The sequence below is a fragment of the Musca domestica genome, unplaced genomic scaffold (genome assembly GCF_030504385.1).
Source record: "Musca domestica strain aabys unplaced genomic scaffold, Musca_domestica.polishedcontigs.V.1.1 29, whole genome shotgun sequence".
Classification (NCBI taxonomy): domain Eukaryota; kingdom Metazoa; phylum Arthropoda; class Insecta; order Diptera; family Muscidae; genus Musca; species Musca domestica.
Genome location: NW_026712296.1, coordinates 3,468,874 through 3,493,816, shown reverse-complemented (window position 1 = coordinate 3,493,816; position 24,943 = coordinate 3,468,874). Strand labels below are relative to the sequence as shown.

Genomic DNA, 24,943 nt, shown 5'->3' with positions numbered 1-24,943 from the left:
GTGACATAAACCATCAGAATACCGAATATCGAGGGGTGCCGTTATATGGAGATAATCGAAAATGTGGACCTTTACATACGGAGCTAGAGCACAATTTTTATACAAATTCATGGAAAAGTGTGGCGAAAATGCAAAAAGTACCGAATATGGGGAGGTACCGTTATATGGCGGCTATACCTCATTATATATCATCATATATATCATTTTCAACACCAACCATCGTAGACACGATACCGATTCTTGTGCCAATTTTTGAGGCTCTACGTCAAATAAAAGAAAACAATATATATACTTTATGGGGTCTACGACAAATATTTAGGGTTTTTACAAACGGAATGGCAAAGTTTATATACCATCAGCTCTATACATTCACTCAATACCAAATTTAGTAACATTTAGTACTTTTCGTATAATTTTTGTGCACATTTTTAAAACCACCTCTATATCTCAACCTCATACCAATGCACAGTGGTCGAGGTCGTATGGGAATAGCGGCCAAAAATACTCTCAGTGCAGATATCAATATGATTCTTTGGTTATGGTACCTTGATGAGATAAAAATAAAAAATGTGACAAAATGGATATGGTCGATGTATGTTTTGGCATGGTCCCCTTACAACGTACCTCCCGAATAAGGGTTATTTGCCCAATTTTTGTCACATTTCCACACTAGATTGTTCTGTTATTTGACATTTTACGTTCTAAAGAGCTAAAAAATAGTCTTACTGAAAATTATTTGGAACGGCCCGCCTTCAGGTAGAGACCCCTGTAAAGGTACCTCCAAAAATAGAAGTAATTTTTATACAAATCCCCCTGTAAAGGTACCTTCAAAAATAGAAGTATTTTTTATACAAATCAAAATTCCAAATTTGATTATTTTTTTGTAAACAAAATAGGCAATTTTTTTTGTAAACAAAATAAACAATTTCAGTGTTATTCAAGTAAATCAAATGCTCCACGGCCACCTCCTATAATTCTCCAATCGATACAATGACAAATTTATATGTATTAAAATTTTATTAGCTGCGGGTGGAAGATAGTGCCATGGATATCTATTTGTTAACTCTTTAGCCGTTTCCAGTGCAAAGGCCTTTGGACATTAATATTATACCCAGAAGACAATACAGGCTACATTATTGAACACCCCTCAATTATATCCTTGTCAATCCCAAACAACAAAAACATATTCTATCTCACTAGCACCATAGAACTGATAAAATTGGAGCGAAGTCACTTCAGTATATTGGGCATAACATACAAATCTGACAAAATCTGAAAGTTAAATTAGCACTTCTAGCAACTTAGGACCATTACTAATGGCGTAAAAAAAAATCACATTGGAGGATTCAGAATTGTCATTTTAAAATGTATTTAATTTTGAAATACAGATCTATTTTTACTCTTTTTTTACTGATCCCACTGAAAAAAGCAATTAACTACATTTTTTATTTTTTGATGCTATTTTCGAAGTGTCCCGTTAGAATGAAGCCAAGATTATTATATTTTCTAAAAAGCTTAACCTCTTAAGAGTTCATGTGTACACATTTGACAATAAATATCTGATTTTCATTTTTTGAATTTTGGCCAATGACAGCGACAACTGTGCAATGGTGACCCCAATATCAAATAAGAGCCTTATCAATTCACTCAATGCCAAATTTAGTACTATGTAGTAGTTTTAGAACAGTGTTGACATGTTTGTTCGGGATACCATGGTATTTTGTTGTTGCAAAATGGTCAGGCTTAATTCCATTAATGTTGTTTTTATAAAAACAACGTTTGTTTATTAGTGGAGAACCACCTCTGCTCATCCAAATAACAAATTGTAACAAATATAGTACTTTTTGTGCACAAATAGTGTAAAAATTCAATTTTTATTTTCAATTACCAGCAACACAAAATTGTATCAAATCTAATACCATTTATTACAGTTCTTACACTTAGCATACATTTCCAAAACCACATTCTTATATCAACCCCATTTCGAAGAATTGATTCTCATAATTCTAATAATGGTACCAAATTTAGGCCATCGAAGAACTTTTGGTACACGTATTGTAAGAATTTCAAAAAAAAAAAAAGAAAACATTTTACTTTGTCTATCCTACTCAATATCAAAGACTCTCACTCCAAATGTTAGATTTCCAGCTCTATTTCTTCCACAAATACCAACGCTTATACTATTTATTACTTTTCGAACTTTATAGTACATATTTCCAAATCAACCACAACGCACATCGTAATGCCAAGTTTTAGACATCCAAGTTAATCACATACAGAAGTACCAAAATTTAGTACTTTTTAGTACGCATTTCAAGATTTTAGCTATATCCGTTCACAAAATATCAAAATGTACGAAATTTAATGCTTTTTAGTACGTTCTAGTCCGAATTTAAAAAAAACCAAGCCTAATTTCACTCCTATCCACGAACAATAACCCACATGCAAAATTTGAAACAATTATGTGTGAAAATGTGCCCAAAATTATCAAACTACCGAATATCAGGAGGTACCGTTATGTGAAGGAAGAGCAGGACTTATATTGGAACTTTTTGCTAGAAAAAATAGTGACAAGTAAGGAGACACAATACCAAATTGCAAACAATTTCGTTAGAAAATGTAGCTACCATCATCCAAATGCTGAATATCAGGAGCTACTTTTTTATGGGGGGCTAAAAGAAAACGTGGACCGATACACTCATTTTCTAGCCCATACGTGATGGAATTAAATCGTGATAGTGTGATTTCTTTATATTTGGCTGGAAAACCACAAGGGGCTATCGTAAGAGCACTCCAGCATTTATATGTGAATAAATATTTTGTGTCTCGAACCATCGCTCGATACCGTGATATCGGTAACGTAGCCCGACGTCAAGGAAGTGGACGGAAGATAACGGCAACATCAGCAGAAATGATTCTAAAAGAAAAGAAGCGTAATATTCCATTCGGCAAACATATGGAACATATCGTAATATTCCATTCGGCAAATATTGAAAAATGAGCTCGGGGTAAAGCCCTTGAAATTCCAAAAAGTGCAAGAACTTACACTACAACGGAAAAAAATAGACTCAAAAGAACTAAAGAGTTGCTTCGCTTGGCCGAAATTGGTGAACTACCGAATTTGGGTTTTTTTCGATGAGAAGACATTCGTTGTCCAGCAGTTTGTAAACAAACAAAATGATTGTGTTTACTTGCCAAAGAGGTCAGCTGAAAACGTGCACCTTCGGTTGGCCACCAGAATTCAAGCGCCGGCCATGGTGATGATGTGGGCCGCCAAAACAGCCGATGGTCGCTCTCCGCTTTTATTAATCGACCGTGGCATCAGAATAAATGCCGAATATTATCACGAAAATATTCTGGAGGGTGTATTAAAGCCTTGGGCGGCAAACATTTTGGCGGCAGACATTGGACATTCCAACAGGACTCAGCACCATTGCAAACAGCACGCGCCAGCCAAAAATGGTTACAAAATGAGTTTCCTCGCTTCATTTCCAGCGCACAATGACCACCAAAATCTCCGGATACCAAATCCGTTGGACTATTGTGTCTGGAGTATTTTGGAAAGCAAGGTTGGCACTAAAAAATACCAAAGTGTCGATCACCTCAAGCAAGCGCTTCGCCGAGAATGAGCTACAATACCGCAGAGTAACATTCGGGCAGCGTGTGACGGTTTCATTGGCCGTTTGAAGGCCATAATTCGTGCCAAATGTGACCAATTCGAACAAATCTAAACTTATTCTAAAATTGATGCTATTTCCGACATTTTTTGCTTTCATTCAATAAAATTAAAAAAAAAATAAAAATTATGGCATTTCAGTTTGTTGCAGTTTTCTTATCTCACCCTGTATAATGGAATATGTTATATTATAACCATCCCAGGGATTATTCGACTTTTAATTACGGTAATATCTCGGAAATTGCTTGGTAAAGCAATATTACCATTACAAATTAATGTGTTTCCTAATTAAATGTTTGCAATGGGAATTATTTACAAGTCAATATTTAAATAATAGGTTGGTATTTAAACAATATCACGTCTGTAGGACTAAGAAGTTATTCTGTCAATGTGTTATTCCATTCTCTAGATTTTGGTCGCATTATATTAATTTTTAAATTTTTCAGTTAAATTTTTGGTCAGATTTCTTAAAAAAGATGCTAAAAAATCAAATATCAAATTAAATTTAAAATAAGAAAATGAAACACATTTTTTTTGGAGTCAATCGGGGTCGTCTTTATTATGGATTCATCCCTAATTTCCACATATGCTAAGACAACGTTGCCGGCAACATGTTGCCATCAGCAGCCGCAAAAGCAGCTACAGCAACATGCTGACGCTTTTGTTGGGTATACAAACATTGTTGGTGTTGGGTTATCCAAAGAATTGGTGAGTGTGACAACAACACATAAGAACGTATGAGTTTAAAATGCATTCGATAAATCGATAACAATATTAGTGATACAAATTTATATGGAGAATAGTGATAATAATAATTTAAGTAATTTAAATAATATAAATATGTAAACGTATGTGTAACACGTAAAGACAAACATAATTCAATACAAATGTCAAAAAGCAAATGGGATTCATCCGATCGTTTGTTTAAAAGTATTCGTAATTTCCTCCTGTTGGCTATAGCGACTCCCCAATGTGTGTACACAGATCTACAACAACATCGATCCTTAGATATCATATCATAGTAGTATGAGTAGAATAATTGTAAGAGTAGTGGTAGTAGTAGTTGTATCTTCATAATCATGGCATAAATAATTATACAAAAACACTGAATGAACTTAAATCTATTTGAAAATGTGGACAGCCTTGTATTGATTATTGACTTCCAATTTGGCGTTCGATGTGGCAACGCCCAAAGGATTAGCAGCAGTGCATGAATAGGTACCAGCATCCTCTGCAATGCAAATGAATATATTTGTGATTATTCGATTATGTAAATATATGGGAGTAGGATTGGTCATACCTGGATATGCCTGGGGTATGGTGAGACGACATACACCATTACGATATTCAACAATGTGTTTGGGACTGCATTCCAAATTGTAACCATTCCTAGTCCATGTTACCGATGGTGTAGGATGCGATTGAACAATGCACTCAAAACGTGCAGTTTGTCCAATGGCTACAGCGTGATCTTTCAAGGGCTAGAAGGGCAATTAGATTTAGTTGAAAAACTATTCAAAATATGTTTTGTATGAAGGCTTGGTATTCAGAAATTAAATACACAAAGAAATAAATACATAAAGAAATACATATGTAAATAAATACACGAATAAATAATGGTAATTAAATGAATAAAATGTACATAAATCTACATATAAATCAATCGAACAGGAAATTAAATATAAACAATTTTACTAATAAATAAAATTAAAAATTACAAAAAAAAATTATTAACTAAATTAAGTATTATATTTGTTTTTACTCTATACTTCCATTGTTTTTGAATGTTTATAAACTTGAGGTCAAAGTTTTTATTAATAAATATTCTAAATTAGCAAGTGTCAGCTATTTCGTCAGCAAAACGTGCACCTTAACATTTCAGATTTTCAAGGTCTTATAAATTATTTAAGTTTTTACTTTTTTGGAAAGTATCTTAGGAAAATGTTTACCTTTTACTCAAAAAAGTCTTTCACAAGTCTTTTTCACAATGGACCCACATCCAATTTTTCTGTCCAAAACTATTTCAACGTTCCCATATGCAAACCCTAGAAAAGAACAGTGACCTCAATATCATGATTTAGAAAATTCAGTATTAATATCCCAAACACTCTACATCTCTTCATCCCAGACACAAAAATTTTCCAAACTTAGACACGTAGTTCTGTTTGTACAATTATAGTAAGGATTTCCAAAACCACATCCACATCTTACTTGCAGTGAATACTAAATTTAGTACTATTTAGTACATTTCGTGCAATTATAGTACATACTTCCAAAAGTATGTACAACTCACCGCAAAATCTACAACTCACCGCAAAATCTCAAAATCTCAGTAACTTAAAAACAAGTAAAACAGCTGAGTTTGTCCGGGCGATTTTTTTAAAATCCTCCACCATTTGGAAGGAAATTGAAAATTTTCAAAAAAAAAAATTCCGAAAACTACCACTTAAATGAAAACCGTTATATAGTGGCTATACGAAAACGTTGACCTGCGAATTTTTTTTTTCATAGTAGTAGTACGCATTACGAACTTCAAATATGAAATTTGTAACAATTCCGGTTAATAATGTCGCAAAAATCATGAAAATACCGAATATCGGGAGGTACCGTTTTATGGGGGCTATACGAAGATGTTGACCTGCACACAAAATTTTTAGCTGTAGGTTTTAGTATTTATTAAGATCTTCCAATACGAAATTTGTAACAATACCAGTGTCGCTAAAATCATGAAAATATCGAATATCGGGAGGTACCGTTATATGGGAGCTATACGAAAACGTGAACCTGCGAATGAAATTTTTTGTCATAGGATTGTAGTACCCATTACGAACTTCAAATAATTCCCATATATAATGTCGCTACCGTTATATGGGGGCTATATGAAAACGTGGACCGAAATGGCCCATTTACGGACCTAACCTTTCTACTGAAAAATACGCATGTATGCAAAATTTTAGCCTTTTATCTCAATTCGTTACAATAGACAGATGGACGGACAGGCAGACACACAAACAGACAGACGGACATAGCTAAATCGGAGGGTGCAATAAAATTTCACATTTCCAAAACCACCTCCATATGTGCAGGTCATACCTGAACATGCTCCCTAATACCAAATTTCAGCTTTCAAGCACTATCTTTTTATCCAATACAAAATTGTACCATATATAGTACGTACTATTTAGTACTTTTAGTGCACTTTTAGTATACATTTCCAAACACAACCTCTTTATCACAAACCTACCTCCAACAGGGAGCTCATTACGAAATTTCGAAATTCCACCTTGTTCCATGTACACCATTTTTCCATTTTCAAAACCATCTTCAAATATCAAACTTACTTCCCAATCTTGATTCTCTTACAAATCTCAAGTTTTTTAGCTGTAGCCGTCCACATAATACCAAATGGTACCGTTTTGGTAGTTTAGTACCTTTTTTGAACTTTTCGTAACCATAAAGTTGGAATACCCAAAAACCCTTGGTACATTTATCCCGCACTACATCAGTGACTCTCATTCCGAATTTCTGGCTCATTCTTTTTGTCCAACACATAGTATTCAATTTTAGTACTTTTTGTACCCTTTTAGCACTAGTTTCCATAAACCAAGCATTATCCCACGCCTACGTACCAAGACCAACCCTCGTGCAAAGTTTCCAGATTGAAGCTTCAGTAGTTTCGTCTGGGCGTTGATTCTCGGTAAGTCTGTCAGTTATTTCACTACTCTTTTATATATTAATTTTAAGTTATTTAAATTAAAATAAGTAAAATAATTAACAAGTAAATATAAATAAATAAAAATATAAACAAATAAATGATTTATAAAAAATATTATATATATGTAGGCTGCTATTTGAATCCTAACTCCAACTTCATGTTAAATTTCGTAAAGATAGGACCATATTTGCATTTCCAATTTTTTTAATTTTATTTGGGAATGCACTTATGGCCCTATCTTCAAGAAATTTCGCATGAAGTTTGAGTTAGGGTCAGATTTGGTGTCTACATATTTTATAAGAAAGATTTAAAACAAAAAAAAAATCTATAGCTCTCAAACACAAAAAAAAAATCATTTCTGAATACCAATGTAACCGTACCAAAATAAGTCTATCTACTTACCGTAATAAAGATTGGAGCAATGGGAACAAATTCTTCGCGGCTGTAATTTACTGGTACATCTTGAGGATAACCTTGTTGTCCTAGAAGAGTTGTTTTCGATTAATTTTCAATTCAGCAAATTCTCTTCGAAACGCATTGTTTGGTTAATGGCACAACTTACAGCAGCTTTTAGGCACATTGTTTTTTTTCTTGCACTTTCTCAAAGGATTGAAGATGCAATCAATCCTTTATTTGGCAAAGCAAGCATTTATTTTTTTTTTTTTGGGATTAAAATCAATTTATTTTTTGATTTTTTTTTTTTAATAGCATCACTTTTAATTAACACTCATCATGCAGAACACAATTTTAGTTGAACTTAAAAAAATATTATATTTTTTTAATATAAAAAACGAATAAATGTTATCTTAAACTAGGTAAAAACACATTTAACAAACAAATCATGCAAATTTCCACTTAAACAATTTTGTGTTGCCAGTTAGACTCTCAAATTGAGTTTTTGTGGCAATGATCTTTTTGATTAGTAGAAAGATCTATGTGAGAGTAATGGTTGATGGTATTTTAATAATTTCAGATTTCAGAATAATTTTATCAAGGTAATTTTTTCTATGAAATCATTAAATTATATTTCTCCTCAATATAAGACAACGAGTACATTTATTTTAATTATTAGGGAAAATTCATTAATAGTAACAAGAAAACCTTTTGTTCTTAAAATGTTGTAATCTTGACGGTGCTCTAACGCCATTTCAGATCAACATTTTGCACAGAAAAATCAAAAATTTTAACTTCAAAGCCTCAGGTGTACTCTTAAAGGAACGCACTGTAAATGCAACCTTTAAAGTCATAATATCCTGTCCTAAAACTAACTTCTAAAAAAATCGTATTGATTATCCTGTATTTGTAAATTACAGGGTGATTATGCATGTGAAAATGCAATTTAGTTTGACCGTGCTACATATTTTTACATACTGTACCATTAGGAATCGGCATTCAAATAACCTAATAAATAGTGTTACTGCTGCATGTAGAATATGTATAAAACTAGAAATATTTGTGCAAAACTTTTTCACTTCGAAAAATTGCCGTTTTTTTAAATAAATAGATCTATTCTGTACAATTTCTAATAATAACGTTAAGTTTAGTCGGGCTAAACTTTTAATACCCTCTATCAGTAAGAAAACCTTTATAAAAACCATTAAGGAAAGGTCAAAGTCAAGCGGGGCCGACTATATGATACCCCATACCACTATGCATATTTAGTAGAGCTCCCGTAACAAAAGAATTTAATTTGTTTTGTTGCAAAATGGTCAGACTTAATCCCTTTATTGTTGTTTTTATAAAAACAACTTTTGTTTATTAGTGGAGAACGATGGTAATGTTTACAAGGGGGTAAGGCAGGGAATACCTAGGTTTCGGAAAGAGCCACCAATCCTCATCAGTGGCCTTGCTTTTTTTTAATAAATTTTTTTCATTTTGCAACAACAAAATACTTATATATCCCGAACAAACAAGCCAACACTGTTCCAAAAGAATTTATTCCATGTAGATCCTACCACCTATCAACATTTGGCTTTAGAGCAGTTATAGTTTACTATAGAGTGCACGATATAACCTTGGGAAAATGGAAACGTACGTCCCGAAATTCGCTCGATTTGTGCTGATATTAACCATTATTTGCCCAATAAACCTGAAATCGGATTTAGGATACATATAGGAGCTATATCCAAATCTTAGCCGTTCTCCATAAAATTTGGTAAAAGTATGTCCGAGCTTTATAAGATATCTGGTGCCAAATATCATTGTTGTCGAATGCATATTACGAATGTGAGGAATTTAAATACCAAATCGGATGAAACATATTATGAGAGCTATAGCTATACCTAAACCGATTTTCTCCGAATTCGATGTACTTGAAACGATATTGATAAAATTTGGCAGAGATATTTCTGAGCTGTATCTGATAACTGGTAGCAAATATCATTGTTGTCGAATACATATTACGAATGTGAGATACTTTAAAACCCAAATCGTATTAAACATATATGTGGGAGCTACAGCTATATCTTAACCGATTTAAACCGAAATCTCAAGTGCTAGTTTATGGGATGAGTTCAGTCGTAATTCCTGATATTAGCCATTTGGTGCACAATATACCTGATATCGGATAAAGTTATGTATGGGAGCTATATCCTAATCTGATCCGATCTCGATAAAATTTGACAGAGGCATTTTCGGCCAGCATCTGATATCCGGTACCAAATATCATTCTTCTGGAGTGCATATTACGCATGTGGGGGACCCCAAATCGGATGAAACATATATATGGGAGCTATATCTATATCTGAACCGATCTTCTCCAAATTTGATACAATTTCGTGAATTTGTGATTTCGCTAATTTTGCTATCTTTTATACAAAATTGTGGTCCATTTTTCCAGCTAAATAATATCCGACGACTACCCAAAATGCTATGCTTTAGCGCTTTCCTAAATTCTAACCTCATGAAAAATTCCATGTCTATTGGTGCTTATAATTGCGATTTGAATATAATACCCCCAACACATAGTGTTGTAAGGAAAAAAAAATATTGCAAAATGTACAATTCTATATTGGAAGTCAAATGGAAAAAATCTCTTGTGGTAAAAATATGACAAAAAATAAAAATTATCACAAAATATTACAGAAAAGTAGTCACTTTTTTATGAGCCTATTTTTATGCGATTTTTATAGATTTAATTCTTTTCTGTTCTGTCAAAAGGCCATTATGAATTGGTGAGAATTGTCAAAATCAGTCCAGCCTCTTTGATAAATGAAATTTTATATGTATCAATGTAACGGTCGGAAGCGACATTTTCGTGTATTTATGATTTCGCTGGAATTAATAATATTCCCAGTTTAATGGAAATTGTCTTTTTCTGTTACATGCAAAATTCATCAATTACAAAATTAAGAATTTTAAAAAATTTGCTCCATTTCCTAAATATTTTGCGATCATCTGCCGCAATAATATGCTGCTATTCTGATCTTAAGTTCACGTCCATGCAAATTTAGTGAGAATCGGCCATAATTGCGACCTGTAGCTTTATTACAAATTAATATGGCCAGGCGGACGGGCATGGCTAGATCGACTCAGCTCGGCGAGATAGGAAAACCCATACATAGTTTCCTATGTCTCGGTTCAATATCTCGAGGTGTTACATACTTATTGGCCCAATCAAACATGTAATACCTCTAACACATAGCGTTGTAGGGTATGATAGCACTGTTTTAGCATTATTGTTTGCATGGTAAAACATATTTCTAAATAATCGAAGCATACTTTTAGGATTTAAGTTAAAATGTGCCAACGTTTTGCAATTTGTGCTTTGGGATTCCAGGGTTACCCTTCCCATGGAATTTGATGTATGTAATTTCATGAAAGTGTAAACACATTTTGTTTCATGATACGTATTGTATTTATTACAGTATCTAAAAAACTGGAAATAATAAAAAAAATTTAAATCAGCTGTTTTAGAAGACAACGTATGGCGAATGTTGTAATTTTTCGGAGGCATAAAAACAGTTTTTTCTAGTTATTCAAAGGCCGTTGAAAATGCAAACGAATCAAGGCCGACCTTAAGTACGCCATACGTTTTTTATTCAATTGATATTATATAATTTAAAATACAGCGAATAAATGAGTACATATATAAACCTATTTTGTTTTGACATAATTTTGAATACAAATCGTAAATTTGTTACATTTCCTGAACTTTTTGCCATACTTTCGCTGTTTCAATACCACTTGACGGCTAAAAAGCATGTGACCGAATTTTGGTAAATCCCATTTGTATTAAAAATATTTCCGCTTTCTTTCGAGTTATAAGAAAACCGACAGTTACAGAAATGCAAAATCCATTTCTTTAGAGTTGAAAACGAAAGAAGCCTTTACAAATTTAAATGTTAACTTTCTCCAAAAATAATTATTATTATATATTATTAAACGTTTTTTCGCAACAAAAGAAGACATTAGATGGTGATTTTTCTCGTGATAGTGTGATTTCTTTATATTTGGCTGGAAAACCACAAGTGGCTATCGTTAGAGCACTCCAGTATTTAAATGTCAATAAATCTTTTGTATCTCGTTGGTCTATTGTGTCTGGAGTATTTTGGAAGCAAGGTTGGCACTACAAAATACCAAAATGTCGATAACTTTAAGCAAGCGCTTCGTCGGTAGTGGGCCAAAATACCGCAGAGCAACATTCGTCTCGCGTGTGGCGGTTTCATTGTCCATTTGAAGGTCATAATTCGTGCCAAAGGTTACCAACTTATTATTCTTCTAAACTTATTCTAAAATTTAGTGCTATTTCCTAAAATTTAAAATAAATGTAAAAATTATTGCATTTGACTTTGTTGCAGTTTTATTATCTCACCCAGTTCTTTGCGATTAGCTTTCAAAAAAAAAAAAAAAAAAAAAAAAAAAAACACTCAGGGTTTCAAAATTCCTCAAATAGTCGATATAGCACATCAAATAACTTTTTTTTGGTATGGATGCACCAAAAACTACTAAAATCCATAATTTTATTTTTTTACTTAAATAGAAGTTAGCACAATTAATGGGATTATTTTGAAAATAAAAGTTTGGAAACTGGGGAATGGATTTTTGAAGGAATTTTTCTTATATACATCAATATTATCACATCGAAATAGGAACATACATTTTTTTTGGGGAGGGGAAATTGGGAATGGGTCTTATTATGAACATCTGAGGGGAAAATATGAAAATTGATGAAATTTGTTTAGAAATGAAGCTTGTTTTTTGGGAAAAGCTTTTCTCGGATTTCAAATTCAATTTTTCTGTTGCAATAATTTGTTATTTAAACACAACATCAAATTTTCAGTGTTTTTTTTTTCATTTTCCAGTTTGTTACAACATCAAGAAGCCCATCGATTGAATCTTAATTATCAAACAAACCTGTTAATGGTAAACTAGATAGATTATTTAACGAATCCCCACTGTGCAAACGATCAATGTTTATGTCGATTGCCTGGGTATTCGGTAAGCTATAACGTTTCTTTAGTCTATTCGTGGCAAACGATGGCGATGGACTCGTTAGATTTGGTGTTATCGATCTATACGACGAACCACCCCTGTAATGGCCGGCAGCAGCATCTGTATCCGAATAGTAGCCGCCATTTACAGGAGATGGTGTGATATGAGTGCGTTCATGTTGTACGGGTATTACTAAGTCCCGTCCTCCAGCCAAGGGGTAGAGATTTTTGCGTCCAGTTACTTTGGGAAAATTTTGTTTGTGGCTGGTCGGTAGAGTTGATTTATTCCATTGACTGGCCACAAATTTGTGACCCTCGCCGGGAAATAGAATACCAAATTCATAACCAAAATCATATTTAAAATAAACCAACCCAGTATTGGGATCAACACATTTGGTACCTGGTTTCACGGGATTTTCGTTACGAACATACGACATATAATGGACAATATATAACATCATATTATGTTTTGCAATACAGTTTGTTGTTGTTTTATAAAGAATTTTTTGTTTGTATTGTATAAAAAGTTAAGTTAAAAAAAATAATAATAAATTAACAAAGGTTATGTAAAAAAAGTTCAAGCAGTAAAAAAAGAGAATTTTGAAACTTCAAAACAAAAAACCAAAACCAAAAATAATAACCAATTTACTCCTGTTGCATGATTTCGGAAATCACGGCCAGGGAATATAAAAAATTGCGCTTTTTTCTATAGCCAAATCCTTTGAGCCATTGCAGGGTTGTTGTTGTGTGTGTGTTAAGCTTGAATTTTGAAAAAATAGTATATAAAGCAGTTAGGGTTAATTATAAAAAAAAGAATGCAAAGCTTAAAATAAATTTCAATGGATCAAAAATTATATTTTTTGAACTGTTAAAGAATTCATTCTACATTTCTCGATAAAAGAGAGATCTTGAGAAGCAATTCTTTAATAGTTAAATATTGAATTTAAAAAACATTTTCTAACAACATATCTGGGAGAGTAACAAGGGACTAGGGGTTCTTTTAAACATTTCTCATTTACAATTAACGATATTCCCACAGAAGTTTACGTAAGCAAGAACTGGCTTGAAGGGGCATCACGAATGTACAAAATTCTGTCCGGAGAAGGCCTGTAGAAATTAACCTATGCATTTAAAGGTGGTGAAACTGAAATTTACATGTAGCATTTTCATAACATACTTTTAGGCACCCTCCAATTGCTAGACTAATGCAGGGTGAGATGAAAAAACTGCACCCAACTTCAGACTGTTGTCATTTCTAAGCCACTCGGCCGACAGCTGTTAAAATCATTTCAGTGACAGCTCATTATATTGTTGACAAGCGTACCAAAGCATTTTGGTGAGCATTTTCCAGAAAAAAAGTTATTCGTGATGGAATTCGTTGCCGTGATGCTGGTAGCGTAGCCCGACGTCAAGGAAGTGGACGGAAGAAAACAACAACATCAGCAGAAATGGTTCGAAAAGTAAAGAGGCGACTTGATCGAAACCCGCGTCGCAGTGGCCGAAAATGGCTCGCGACAAATAATTTTTCAATATTTTGAGCTCGGGGTAAAGCCATTGTGCAAGAACTTACACCGCAACAGAAAGAAAAAAGACTCAAAAGAGCTGCTTCGCTTGGCCGAAAGTGAACTGCCGAATTTGGTTTTCTCCGATGAGAAAGCATTCGTTGTCCAGCAGTTTGTAAACGAACAAAATGATCGTGGCCTCTTTGGCAAGTGTCAGCTGAAAATTTGCACCTTCTCCGGATACTAATCCGTTGGACTATTATATCTGTAGTATTTTGGAAAGCAAGGCTGGCACTACAAAAATACCAAAGTGCCGATCACCTCAAGCAAGCGCTTCGCCGTGAATGGGCCAAAATACCGCAGAGCAATTTTTTGTAAAATCTCTAAAGTTTTTGAAGGTGTCTTGAAGGGGAAGCCCCATGAAAGGTGTTCAGTGCAGGTCCGTGGAGAAATTTTTAGCGTAGAAGTCATTGGAAAGAATGTCTTGGAATATCGGTCTTCTCTGTATTTATGACCCGTGGAAGGTCTTCTTTATAATGAAAATGTCTGCAAAGTCTTCTATGTATAGAAGTTTGTGGAAGGTCCTCTATATATTGAGGACTCGGAGAAGGTAATCTATATTTTATATATTCCATATTTACATGGTCTTAGGTTTATTGAAGGGCTGTGTAAGATCTCATATGTATAGAAGTCTTATACAAGTTCCTCTATGTTTTGACGGCCTGCAGAAAGTCTTTCATATATTGCAGGTCTGTGGTAGGACTTCTTTTCATAGAAGTCGTGATGGACACCTGACAGAAATCCTATCTGGCTATTATGTATCAAAGTTATTTTTAACAATGCCTGTAGAAGATGGTTCAGGGAAGGTCCTCTTCTATGTATACAAGGCCTCCGAAAGGTCTTCGAAATGAAGAAGACAATTGGAAAGTTTTCTCCGTATAAATGCCAATCTATAAAATCATGTTTCTACGTGCTGAACCTATTTGTGGCTCTCTTTCTGTCAGTTCTTCTTATTTTTACAGAATGTATTTGACATCACTACAACGAATATACAGATTTGATGACATAACTTCGTTCAATTTTAAACACAGGTGCTAACAGGTTCTAAACATTTAATTTACTTTGAGTTTTAATTTTATTTTCTCAAACACGGTTACGCTTACCTAGCCCCACGGGGCCATTAATAGTTCCAAAAAACATCTACACAAAAAATTCCAAACATAGTATGCACAACATATATGTACAACAATAACAACAACAACAAATTCACTCAACATGGTTCAAAGGATTTGCTCAGTACAAAAAGCCACGCAAAACAAAACTCAAAAAGAAAACTTCGAACAAACGAAGGGAGGAAGGGAAAACGCAAAACGTCAAACATGAAACACCAAAAAACATCTACTTACCGTATTGAGATACCCGAGATTCATCGTGATAAGCTTGTGGCCTGTTGTCACCTTCACTGGGTGCCCTCTGGAAACCGGGACGGAAGCCCATTGGTGAGCCAGATCCATTGACTAGGTTCGATGTATTGGTGCTGCTGCTGCTGTACTTGTGCATGTCTTCTTTGATGTTTTCGCTGAATTTCTGAGTTTTCTGCATGAACGATGAGCTCATGCTCTTGGCCTGGTGTTCGGCTTGGGATTGCCAGCTGTTGGCGGCATTGTAGCCACCATCACGGGGATATGTCTGTGGCAGTCCACCCTGGTCGTAAGAGTTCGTTTGATAGTATTGCTGATTTGAACGCATCGACGAGTTGCGGTTCAAGGATTGAGTGCGATTCTGTTGGCCAATGTTGTTGGCACGATCGCGGCGAATGGTCTCAACATCAACGCGGATTTTGGTGGGCATTTCTGGTCCCCTGTCGAATTCCATGGGTGAGAGTACACGTTCATAGGAGCGAGGCAAACTGGTGGAGCGTGACTTGGGTGCCTCCACGTGACGGTAGCGCAAAGGTCCTGAGGGTCCCATTGGAGTCCAGAGAGGAGCAATGCGTACCTTGTCGATTTCGTTCGAATAGCCGCTATCGTGGAATTTGCCTGGCACGAATTTAGTGGGTGTAGCTGGTGGTGGTACACGTTGGCGTCCGGGAGTGGCACGTGGCGAGGGTGTGGGGCTGTATGGTGGGAATTGTTCCATGGGTTGTTGGTATTGGTATCCCAAATTGTTGTTGGTATTGTTGTAGTTCTGGTTGTCATAGTGCATAACTCGCTGAGTTTGTTGCATGTTGACAACACGTTGGCACGACTCGGAGGACTCCTTCATTTGCATGGAATTCTTGGTCTCGGTGGCCATATGGGGCATATGCATGGGAGAGCCAGCTACAGCATTGTAATACATGCCCGGTTGTGGAGCCACACCACGTGGTTGTTGTTGATGGAAATCTCTGGGTATGGGTTGTGGTGGTGGAGCGAATTGCTGCTGTTGTTGGGCGGCAGCAGCCAAGAATTTGGCAGCCACTGGTTTGGGCTTGAAGACCTGTTGATTTTGGGCTGGGGTAAATTGGGTCTTGGGAGCCTGATAGCCACCAAATTGGCGAGGTTGCTCGAACTTGGGCTTAGCTGCATAAGATGGGCCCGTTGTGGGTGGAGTTGGTTCAAATTCCATGGGTGATGGTGTCACCACCACAACAGGAGATTTATGGCCGTTGATGGTTGGCTTGGGAGTGGGTGGATAGACCACACGGTAACCCTTGATTTCATTATCGGAAGCACGTGAAACCGAACGGAAACGTTCATCAACTTCGCTGCAATAGTCGCTGTATTCAGCAGCTGGGGTTTTGCGTTGGGCCGGTACTGGGCTTGGTGGTGCAACGGGCCTATAGCCAGCGGGTTGTTGCGTGGCTGGTTCGGCCCCAAAAGGTTTGGGTCCTCCACTGGTCGATGACATGTTGTAGGAGACATTTTTGGTCATGGACGTTACAGAGTAACCCTGAACAAAGGAAAAGGAGAGATGTAAAATTTAGTATGTGTGTTTGTAAAAATCGGATAGCCAATGACAAACATAGACATATGTATGTACTTATGATCTAACATTAACGATTAGTTTTAAATTACAATTGTTAAGAGATGGTTGTCTAAACAAGTGTGGATTAATTATAAATATTTACACAAAAAGTGTTTGGAGGCTTGAGGGGGGGGCAAAAACATGCCGTTGGTTAAAAACATTCAAACATAAATACAAAAAAAAAAAAAAACAAACGGAAATCGTCATTTAGGAGCCAGGGAACGCAGCTGCCGATTTGTATTATTTCTCTCAAAAATTTAAGATTATCGTCACTTTATTGATTTATCTCTAAATCAAGTATGGTTCGATGTTTTGTTCTTATCGAAAATTCGAATTTTCCATAATTTTTTTTTCTATTAATGTAACGGGGTAATAAATGAAAATTCGAATATAAAAAGTGTTTTTTTTTATAGCATTTCACAATAATCTCAAATTGTAGGAAATTCGAATTTTCGATTTATTTTGTGTGGTTTTATGACATGAAACATATTTATATTTTTTTTTAAGTATGTACACATATATGCATGTAGGAGCTGTATTACATATCTTTAATAAATGTAAACTTGGAGTAGTGCAAAGTATCTATTTTATACAATATTTTATTGACCTTTACAGGCATTCTTGTGCAACCATTCACAGTGTATATTGTAGACAAAACGACAAATTTTATTAAAATCTGTTTTCTGAACAAGGGCACAATATTTTCCGATCCAAGGTACATTTGAATAGTACCAAACGCTTTGGATTTAATTTCTCAGGATGACATTTTTAGTGATATAACCGCATTTTTTATTCAAATTTGAAATCAAAATGGACGCAACAAATTTTACCTTACAAATATTGAAACTAGTAATTGTATTATTATTGTTTTATTTGAGAGCCCAGTACCTACTCACAAGTTCTCATTTTTTATTGTAAACCACCAGCACATGGCGATGAATAAATAATCATTAAGGAATGGACTAAAGTCGGTTGGGGACCCTACTCTACTATGCAGATGTGGCAGTTGAAACCATAACAAATATACTTCTAATAAATCATACCAATTTTTATCGTTATTGAATGCGTATTTCGGCTTTGGAATGATTTATATTTGAAATCATATTGAATTTGATTCCGGAAATCCTAAATATATATATATATATATATATATATATTTTTTTTTTTTTTTTTTTTTTTTGAAATTTAATGGAAGTCATTCAGATTACAATAAAGCTCCCATATTAATTTAGGTTTTCCGTAATCAAATTCAATAACCCTTTTAAAGATTTGGAAGGTGAGATGAAAAAACTGCAACCAACTTCAGACTGCTGTCATTTCTAAGCCACTCGTCCGACAGCTGTTAAAATTATTCCAGTGACAGCACATTATATTGTTTACAAGCGTACAACAGCATTTTGGTGAGAATTTTTCAGAAAAAAAAAGTTATTCGTGATGGAATTGAAGCGTGATATTTGGCTGGAAAACAAGAAATGGCTATCGTAATAAAAATATTGAAAAATGAGCTCGGTGTAAAGCCATTGAAATTCCAAAGAGTGCAAGAACTTACACCGCTACAAAAAAAAAATATACTCAAAAAGCTGAAGAGTTGCTTCGGTTGGCCGAAAGGGGTGAACTGACGAATTTGGTTTTCTCCGAAGAGAAAACATTCGTTGTCCAGCAGTTTGTAAACAAACAAAATTATCATGTTTACTTGCCAAAGAGGTCAGCTGAAAATGTTCACCTTCGGTTGGCCACCAGATCTCAAGCGCCGGCCATGGTGATGGTGTGGGCCGCCAAAACAGCCGATGGTCGCTCTCCGCTCGTATTATTCGATAGTGGCATCAGAATAAATGTATAATATATTATCTTGAAAATATTCTGGAGGGTGTATTTAAGCCTTGGGCACGCAAACATTTTGTCCGCAGACCTTGGGCATTCCAACAGGACTCAGCACCATCGCACCCAGCACGCGCCACCCAAGAAAGGTTACAAAATGTGGTTCCTCGCTTCATTTCCAGCGCACAATGGCCACCAAAATCAGATACCAATCCGTTGGACTATTGTGTCTGGAGTATTTTGGAAAGCAAGGTTGGCACTAAAAATACCAAAGAAAGCGCTGCGCGGGATTGGCCAAAATACCGCAGAGCAATATTCGGGCAGCGTTTGACGATTTCATTGACCTTTTGAAGGCCATAATTCATGCCAAAGGTGACCAATTCGAACAAAATCAAAACTTATTCTAAAATTTGATGCCATTTCCGAAATTTTTTGCTTTTATTCAATAAAATTTAAAAAAAAAATGTAAAAATTACGGCGTTTGACTTTTTTGCAGTTTTTTTTCTCACCCTGTATACATAGTTACTTTGTTCTTGCCTCGATTGATACTTTCCTATCGTATTCACTCTCTTTTATTGTCATTGTAATACTTCGCACTTGCAAATATTTATAAATATTTTTTTATCCGGTTTTGTCTTTTTGTTTTTCTTAGGCATTAAAAAAAGAATGCAGTAAATTCGACCTTGACAAACTTTGCGTACCCTACACTATATGAAAGAATATTAAAAAATTTGTTGACAGTTCTGCTTCTTAGGAACTAGAAAAACGAGGTAGTTCCTTTTGAGGAACAAGATATATTGAATAAAATTAGGCAATGCTAAATCAAGTATATGTAGTTGGACAATAGATCTGTACGGTGACTTTCCCAGTAAATACTACTCTGTACCTTGTACTGAGAGAATTAGTCTTCTGCGGCCCGACCGAACTTTTAATACCCTCCACCACTGCGTAAAGAAAACATTTTTATATAAAAGTATCTGAATTCAAACGTGTTTCACTTTAAATAACAAAACGGGAAGTTCGATAGACTATTTTATACTTCGTGGATTGTCATCTACCAAATCATTTTAAATTCCTAATTTGAAACAATATCGTTGGGTATCGTTATATGTGCACTATAGGAAAACGTGGAGGTAGATATTCAATTTTCTGCCACCGGAGCTATATCCCATTATAAATTAAAAAATGTGGAAAAATCACGGAAATACCGAATATCGGGAGGTACCGTTATATGGGGGCTATACGAAAATGTGGACGTATACATGCAATGTTTCGCCACCGAAGCTAGAACCCATTTCGAACTACAAATACCAATTATTAGACAAATCCGTGGAAAATCATCAAAATGCCGAATATCGGGAGGCACCGTTTTATTAGAGCTAAACAAAAACGTGGACCTATACATGCAATGTTTCGCCACCGAAGCTAGAACCCAGTATGACTTGCAAATATTAATTTTTACACAAATCCGTAAAAAATGTGGTGTAAATCATCAAAGTACAGACTATCGGGGGGTACCGTTATATGGGGGCTATACCAAGACGTGGACCTACATATATACATGTTCCGCCACCGGAGCTAGAACCCATTACGAACTATATATAACAATTTTTGGACAAATCCGTAAAAAAATTGGCAAAAATCATCAAAATACTGAATACCGGGAGGTATCGTTATATGTTGACTACACGAAAACGTGGACCTATATGTACAATGTTCCGGCACTGGAGCTAGAACCCATTATGCCCTACAAATACCAATTTTTAGACATATTCGTAAAAAAAATGTGGCAAAAATCATCAAAATACTGAATATCGGGAGGTACCGTTATATGGGGGTTATACAAAAACGTGCACCCATATATCGCATTTTCAATACCAACCATCCTAGAGACAATACAAATTGTTTTACCAAATTTTGAAGCTCTACGTCAAATAATGTGGGTTGTATCGTGCTTTCAGCAGACAGACAGACGGACATCGTTAAATCGACTTTGAATTTTATGCTGATCATGAGAATATATACTTTATGGGGTCTACGACGAATATATAGAGATGTTACAAAAGGAATGGCAAAATTGTTATAGCCTCCTTTTCAAGATGGAGGTTATGTATACATTTTGGATGGGTTTTTAAACAATAAATTTTTGGTTTATTGTAAATACCCCATATTAAGACTCATTGGATCTAACGACCAATGTTCGTATATTTGAATACTTTTCATTAACCCATTCGATGCGGAGGTATATTGAACGTTGTACCATGTGGTCCCAGCGATCGGTGATAATCAAAACTCTGAGCATAATTTTGCTGAAAATACTTATGACCGTCGCAGCGATTGGGTTAAAAGGAATTACAATAAATTAGTTTGTTTTAAATACCCTGTTTATGTATGTCGATTCGAAAATGTAAATTAATGAAAACACGAATATTTTGACTCTCGTATTTTTTCTTTGACTTTTACTCGTCTTGGTGTTTTTTTTCGCATACTTTTGAATCGCAATGCATAGAAAAGCCATTAAGGCCAGTTTACACATCATTTTAGGAGTATTTGTAATGACTCTTTTTAAATTTATCTTTAAAATTTTTGTAGCATACATTTAGATGCTCCACATAATTATTTAATTATAATTAAATTATAAAATAATATATATTACAGATATAGTAAAATTAAAATATGTGTTTCTTTTAATTTACGATAATTGTTGAGTGCTCTTAAAAGTATTTTACAAAAATGCAACATTTTGCATTTAATTACTACATTTACAACAAATGAAAATTATGGAAATTCGAATTTTCGAAATCAATAAAAAATGTATGACATTTTAAATCTTTTCAGCTACACTTACGAACCGTAGCCCTTAAAGATCATGTTAAAACAATAATAAAACAAACGCTTCAATTATTAAAAATTAGTCATAGGTTTAAAGCATTCATTCAAATCCAAGATTGATAGTTTGTTAACAATTTTAGGAATTGGGAACGTGTTGGGGAACTGGGGGAAAAACGGAAAGGATATCATACATAAATGTTGTGGTTGTTGCGTGGAGTGTACACAGATTAGTTGGTTTGTGTGTTGTTGTAATACAAAAATAATTCTAACTAATATAAATAGTTATGTAATTATATAGGATTTTAAATAAATAAAGCTTTACATTCAAAATGCAAAAATACAGGATATGTGTGTCGGTAAACAAAAACTTGTCCTTCATGAGTTATTTTCCACTATGAGAGAAGAACTGCTACAAACTCTCAATACTGGAAAAAAAAAACTAAATGAAACCCTGTTAAACGACTAAAGTGGGCGATTTTTAATACTTAATGTGGAAGAGTTTTTCAATTATATTGTGATTTTTTGTTGCAGATCAATGTCCTTTAGAAAACTATAAAGCCTTTCAATTAACCCAATTGATGGACATACTCTACCTTACGCTGCACAGTGGTTCAGAAATCAATTTCCCTGACCGAATCCTAAATGTTTGTCCTCATTGATTTTTGTTTCAATATTCAATATTTTCAATAAAATAAAGAAATAAGAAAATAGATCTACATATTGGAAAATGTACTCGAGACTTGCCTTTAAAAGGGACTTTTTCATATTTAGGAAAATTTGTAATTTGTGTAAAAAAATGAGGAAAAAGTTAACAACATTTTTTACATCGGTTGGTCTTAGTGACTACTTTATGTTCGTCTTTAACTTCGGTCAAATTTCGTTGATTGCCATTATTGTAAGCAATTGAAAATTTCGCTGTTATCGATACTAGTTGTTAATTCTGTCGTTAACTACCTAGCGAACCGAACTGTCCGAGTTCAGTCCGAATTTCCGGTTCGAATTCGGTTGGATAAAACTTCTAATTTCGGATGCGTATTCGGACCAACTTTTGACCGAAAGTTATATGTAGTGGTTGACTTTTTGTTGGACCGAAGAGTCGGATGAAAGTCTGAAGATTTAGCCGCCTTTCGAACCAAAAGGATATTCATTGGGAATTCGGAAGGGAAATTAGAGTTGACGGACGGCATTTCGGAACGAACTCGGAAGCAATGTCATGCGGATACTGATTTTTTACCAAAATTTCAGTCCAAATTCGAAATAAAGGTCTAATGAAGTTCTGATGTGGAAAGTTACAATAACTTTCACTGTAATGCTCTCAAGGAGAACATTTTTGTGAAAGTTGTTGTTTATCCCTTTTTTGCTTGCTTACAATAAATGTTACCTCACAAGCAGAAAATAAACAAGTAAAAAAGAAGGGGGGTTCACGAAGACGTGAACCTTAATTCGAAATTTTGAAGCATAGGCTCTAGTACCCACTACAAACTTCGAATACGAAATTTGAAAAAAACTCGGGTGAATAAAGTCGGTAAAATCATCAAAATACCGTGCATAGGGAGGTACCATTATATGGGTGCCACACGAAGTCGTGGACTTGATTAAGAATTTTGCTGTCACAGTAGTACCTATAAGGAACTTCAAATACGAATTTTGATACAATTCCGGTGAATAATGTCGCTTAAATTATCGAAATACTAAATAAAGAGAGGTACCGTTTTATGGGGCCTATACGAGGACTTGGACCGACACAGGCAATTTTGGGCCATAGGCTGTTGCATTCATTACGAACTTTCTATACGGAAATTGAAACGATTCCGGTGAATAGTATCGCAAAAATCATCAAAATGCCGAATATTGGGAGGTACCGTTATATGGGGGCTATGCAAAGACCTGGATCTGCATACGAAATTCTTAGGCAAAGGTTGTAGTACCCACTACAAACTTCGAATGCGAATTTAGAAATAATTCGGGTGAATAATGTAGCTAAATCATCAAAATACCGAATATCGGGATGTACCGTTATATGTGGGCTATACTGATCCGATATTTGATTTGCAGGGTAGTTAGAGAATTTGGTATTGAAAAATAAGAGTCGGATTTTCGTAATCGATTTTAAGTTCGTTTTTATATTAGTGTGTACAGTTTTAGTTTTATTTATTTATTTTTTTAAAAATACCCAACAAAAAGTCTGCTTAACATTGTTCCCAGTTGGGTGGCTAATGATTTTCAGATTTATCCAAAAATCCATATGGCCTCTTTTAATTTTTTTTTGTTTTTTTTTTTTTTAATTGTCAAAGTCGGCATTTGTTTGCGACGTTTTAAAATTGTTTGTGTGCCCATTTTGACAGGAAAGCCAAAAATGTTATTATTTTAATTTTAAAATTGTGTTATTATCGACACGTATCATTATATTGAAAATTTCAAAAATAAAAATATCAATGATTGTGTGGGTTTGATAAAAATATTTTCAACAATAACTCAATTGATTTTTGTGAAAACAAAAATATTGAAAAAGTCGTACCTGTCTGTAAAAAACAAACAAATATAATTTTAACTGTTAAACGAGTAAAAAAACAGTATGTTCGGAAGGGCCGAACTTTGAATATCCTCCATCATTTGGGAAAAAATTGGAAATTTTCAAAAAATAATTGATAAAAATCAGTTAAAAATTCTGTTAAAATCTTAAAAATACCGAATATAGCCGTTATATACCTAGACGTGGACCTGCATAGGCAACTGTTGCCATAGGCCATTACAAAAAACGAATATAGGGGGGGGGGGGGGTACCGATATATGGGGCTTTTACGAAGACCTGGCTCTGCATAGACAATTTTCTGCTATAGAATGTAGTTCCCATTACGAACTCTATACATACTTTGTTGTCTATAATTATTACTTCGAAAAGTTTCAAATGGAATGACAACTTAATATACCCTACATACCATGTATGGTGGAGGGTATAAAG

The 24,943-nt window shown here is 34.7% G+C and overlaps 1 protein-coding gene across 4 annotated transcripts in view; it reads right to left on the bottom strand.

Annotated features, from left to right (window-relative positions):
* The window catches only part of LOC101894461 (uncharacterized), a 237,184-nt gene that overhangs the window by 42,374 nt on the left and 169,867 nt on the right, over positions 1–24,943 (bottom strand). For 3 of the 4 annotated variants that reach the window (XM_059124483.1, XM_059124484.1, XM_059124485.1), the window contains 5 exons: positions 15,732–17,256; positions 12,747–13,223; positions 7,794–7,873; positions 4,977–5,157; positions 4,435–4,907 (listed from right to left, as the gene is read on the bottom strand). In XM_059124483.1, coding sequence (XP_058980466.1) covers positions 4,798–4,907; positions 4,977–5,157; positions 7,794–7,873; positions 12,747–13,223; positions 15,732–17,256 — 2,373 coding nt within the window. In that variant the 3' untranslated portion in view covers positions 4,435–4,797. Of the gene's footprint in view, positions 1–4,434; positions 4,908–4,976; positions 5,158–7,793; positions 7,874–12,746; positions 13,224–15,731; positions 17,257–24,943 lie in introns of those variants that run through there. The other variant, XM_059124486.1, reaches the window with a different exon arrangement.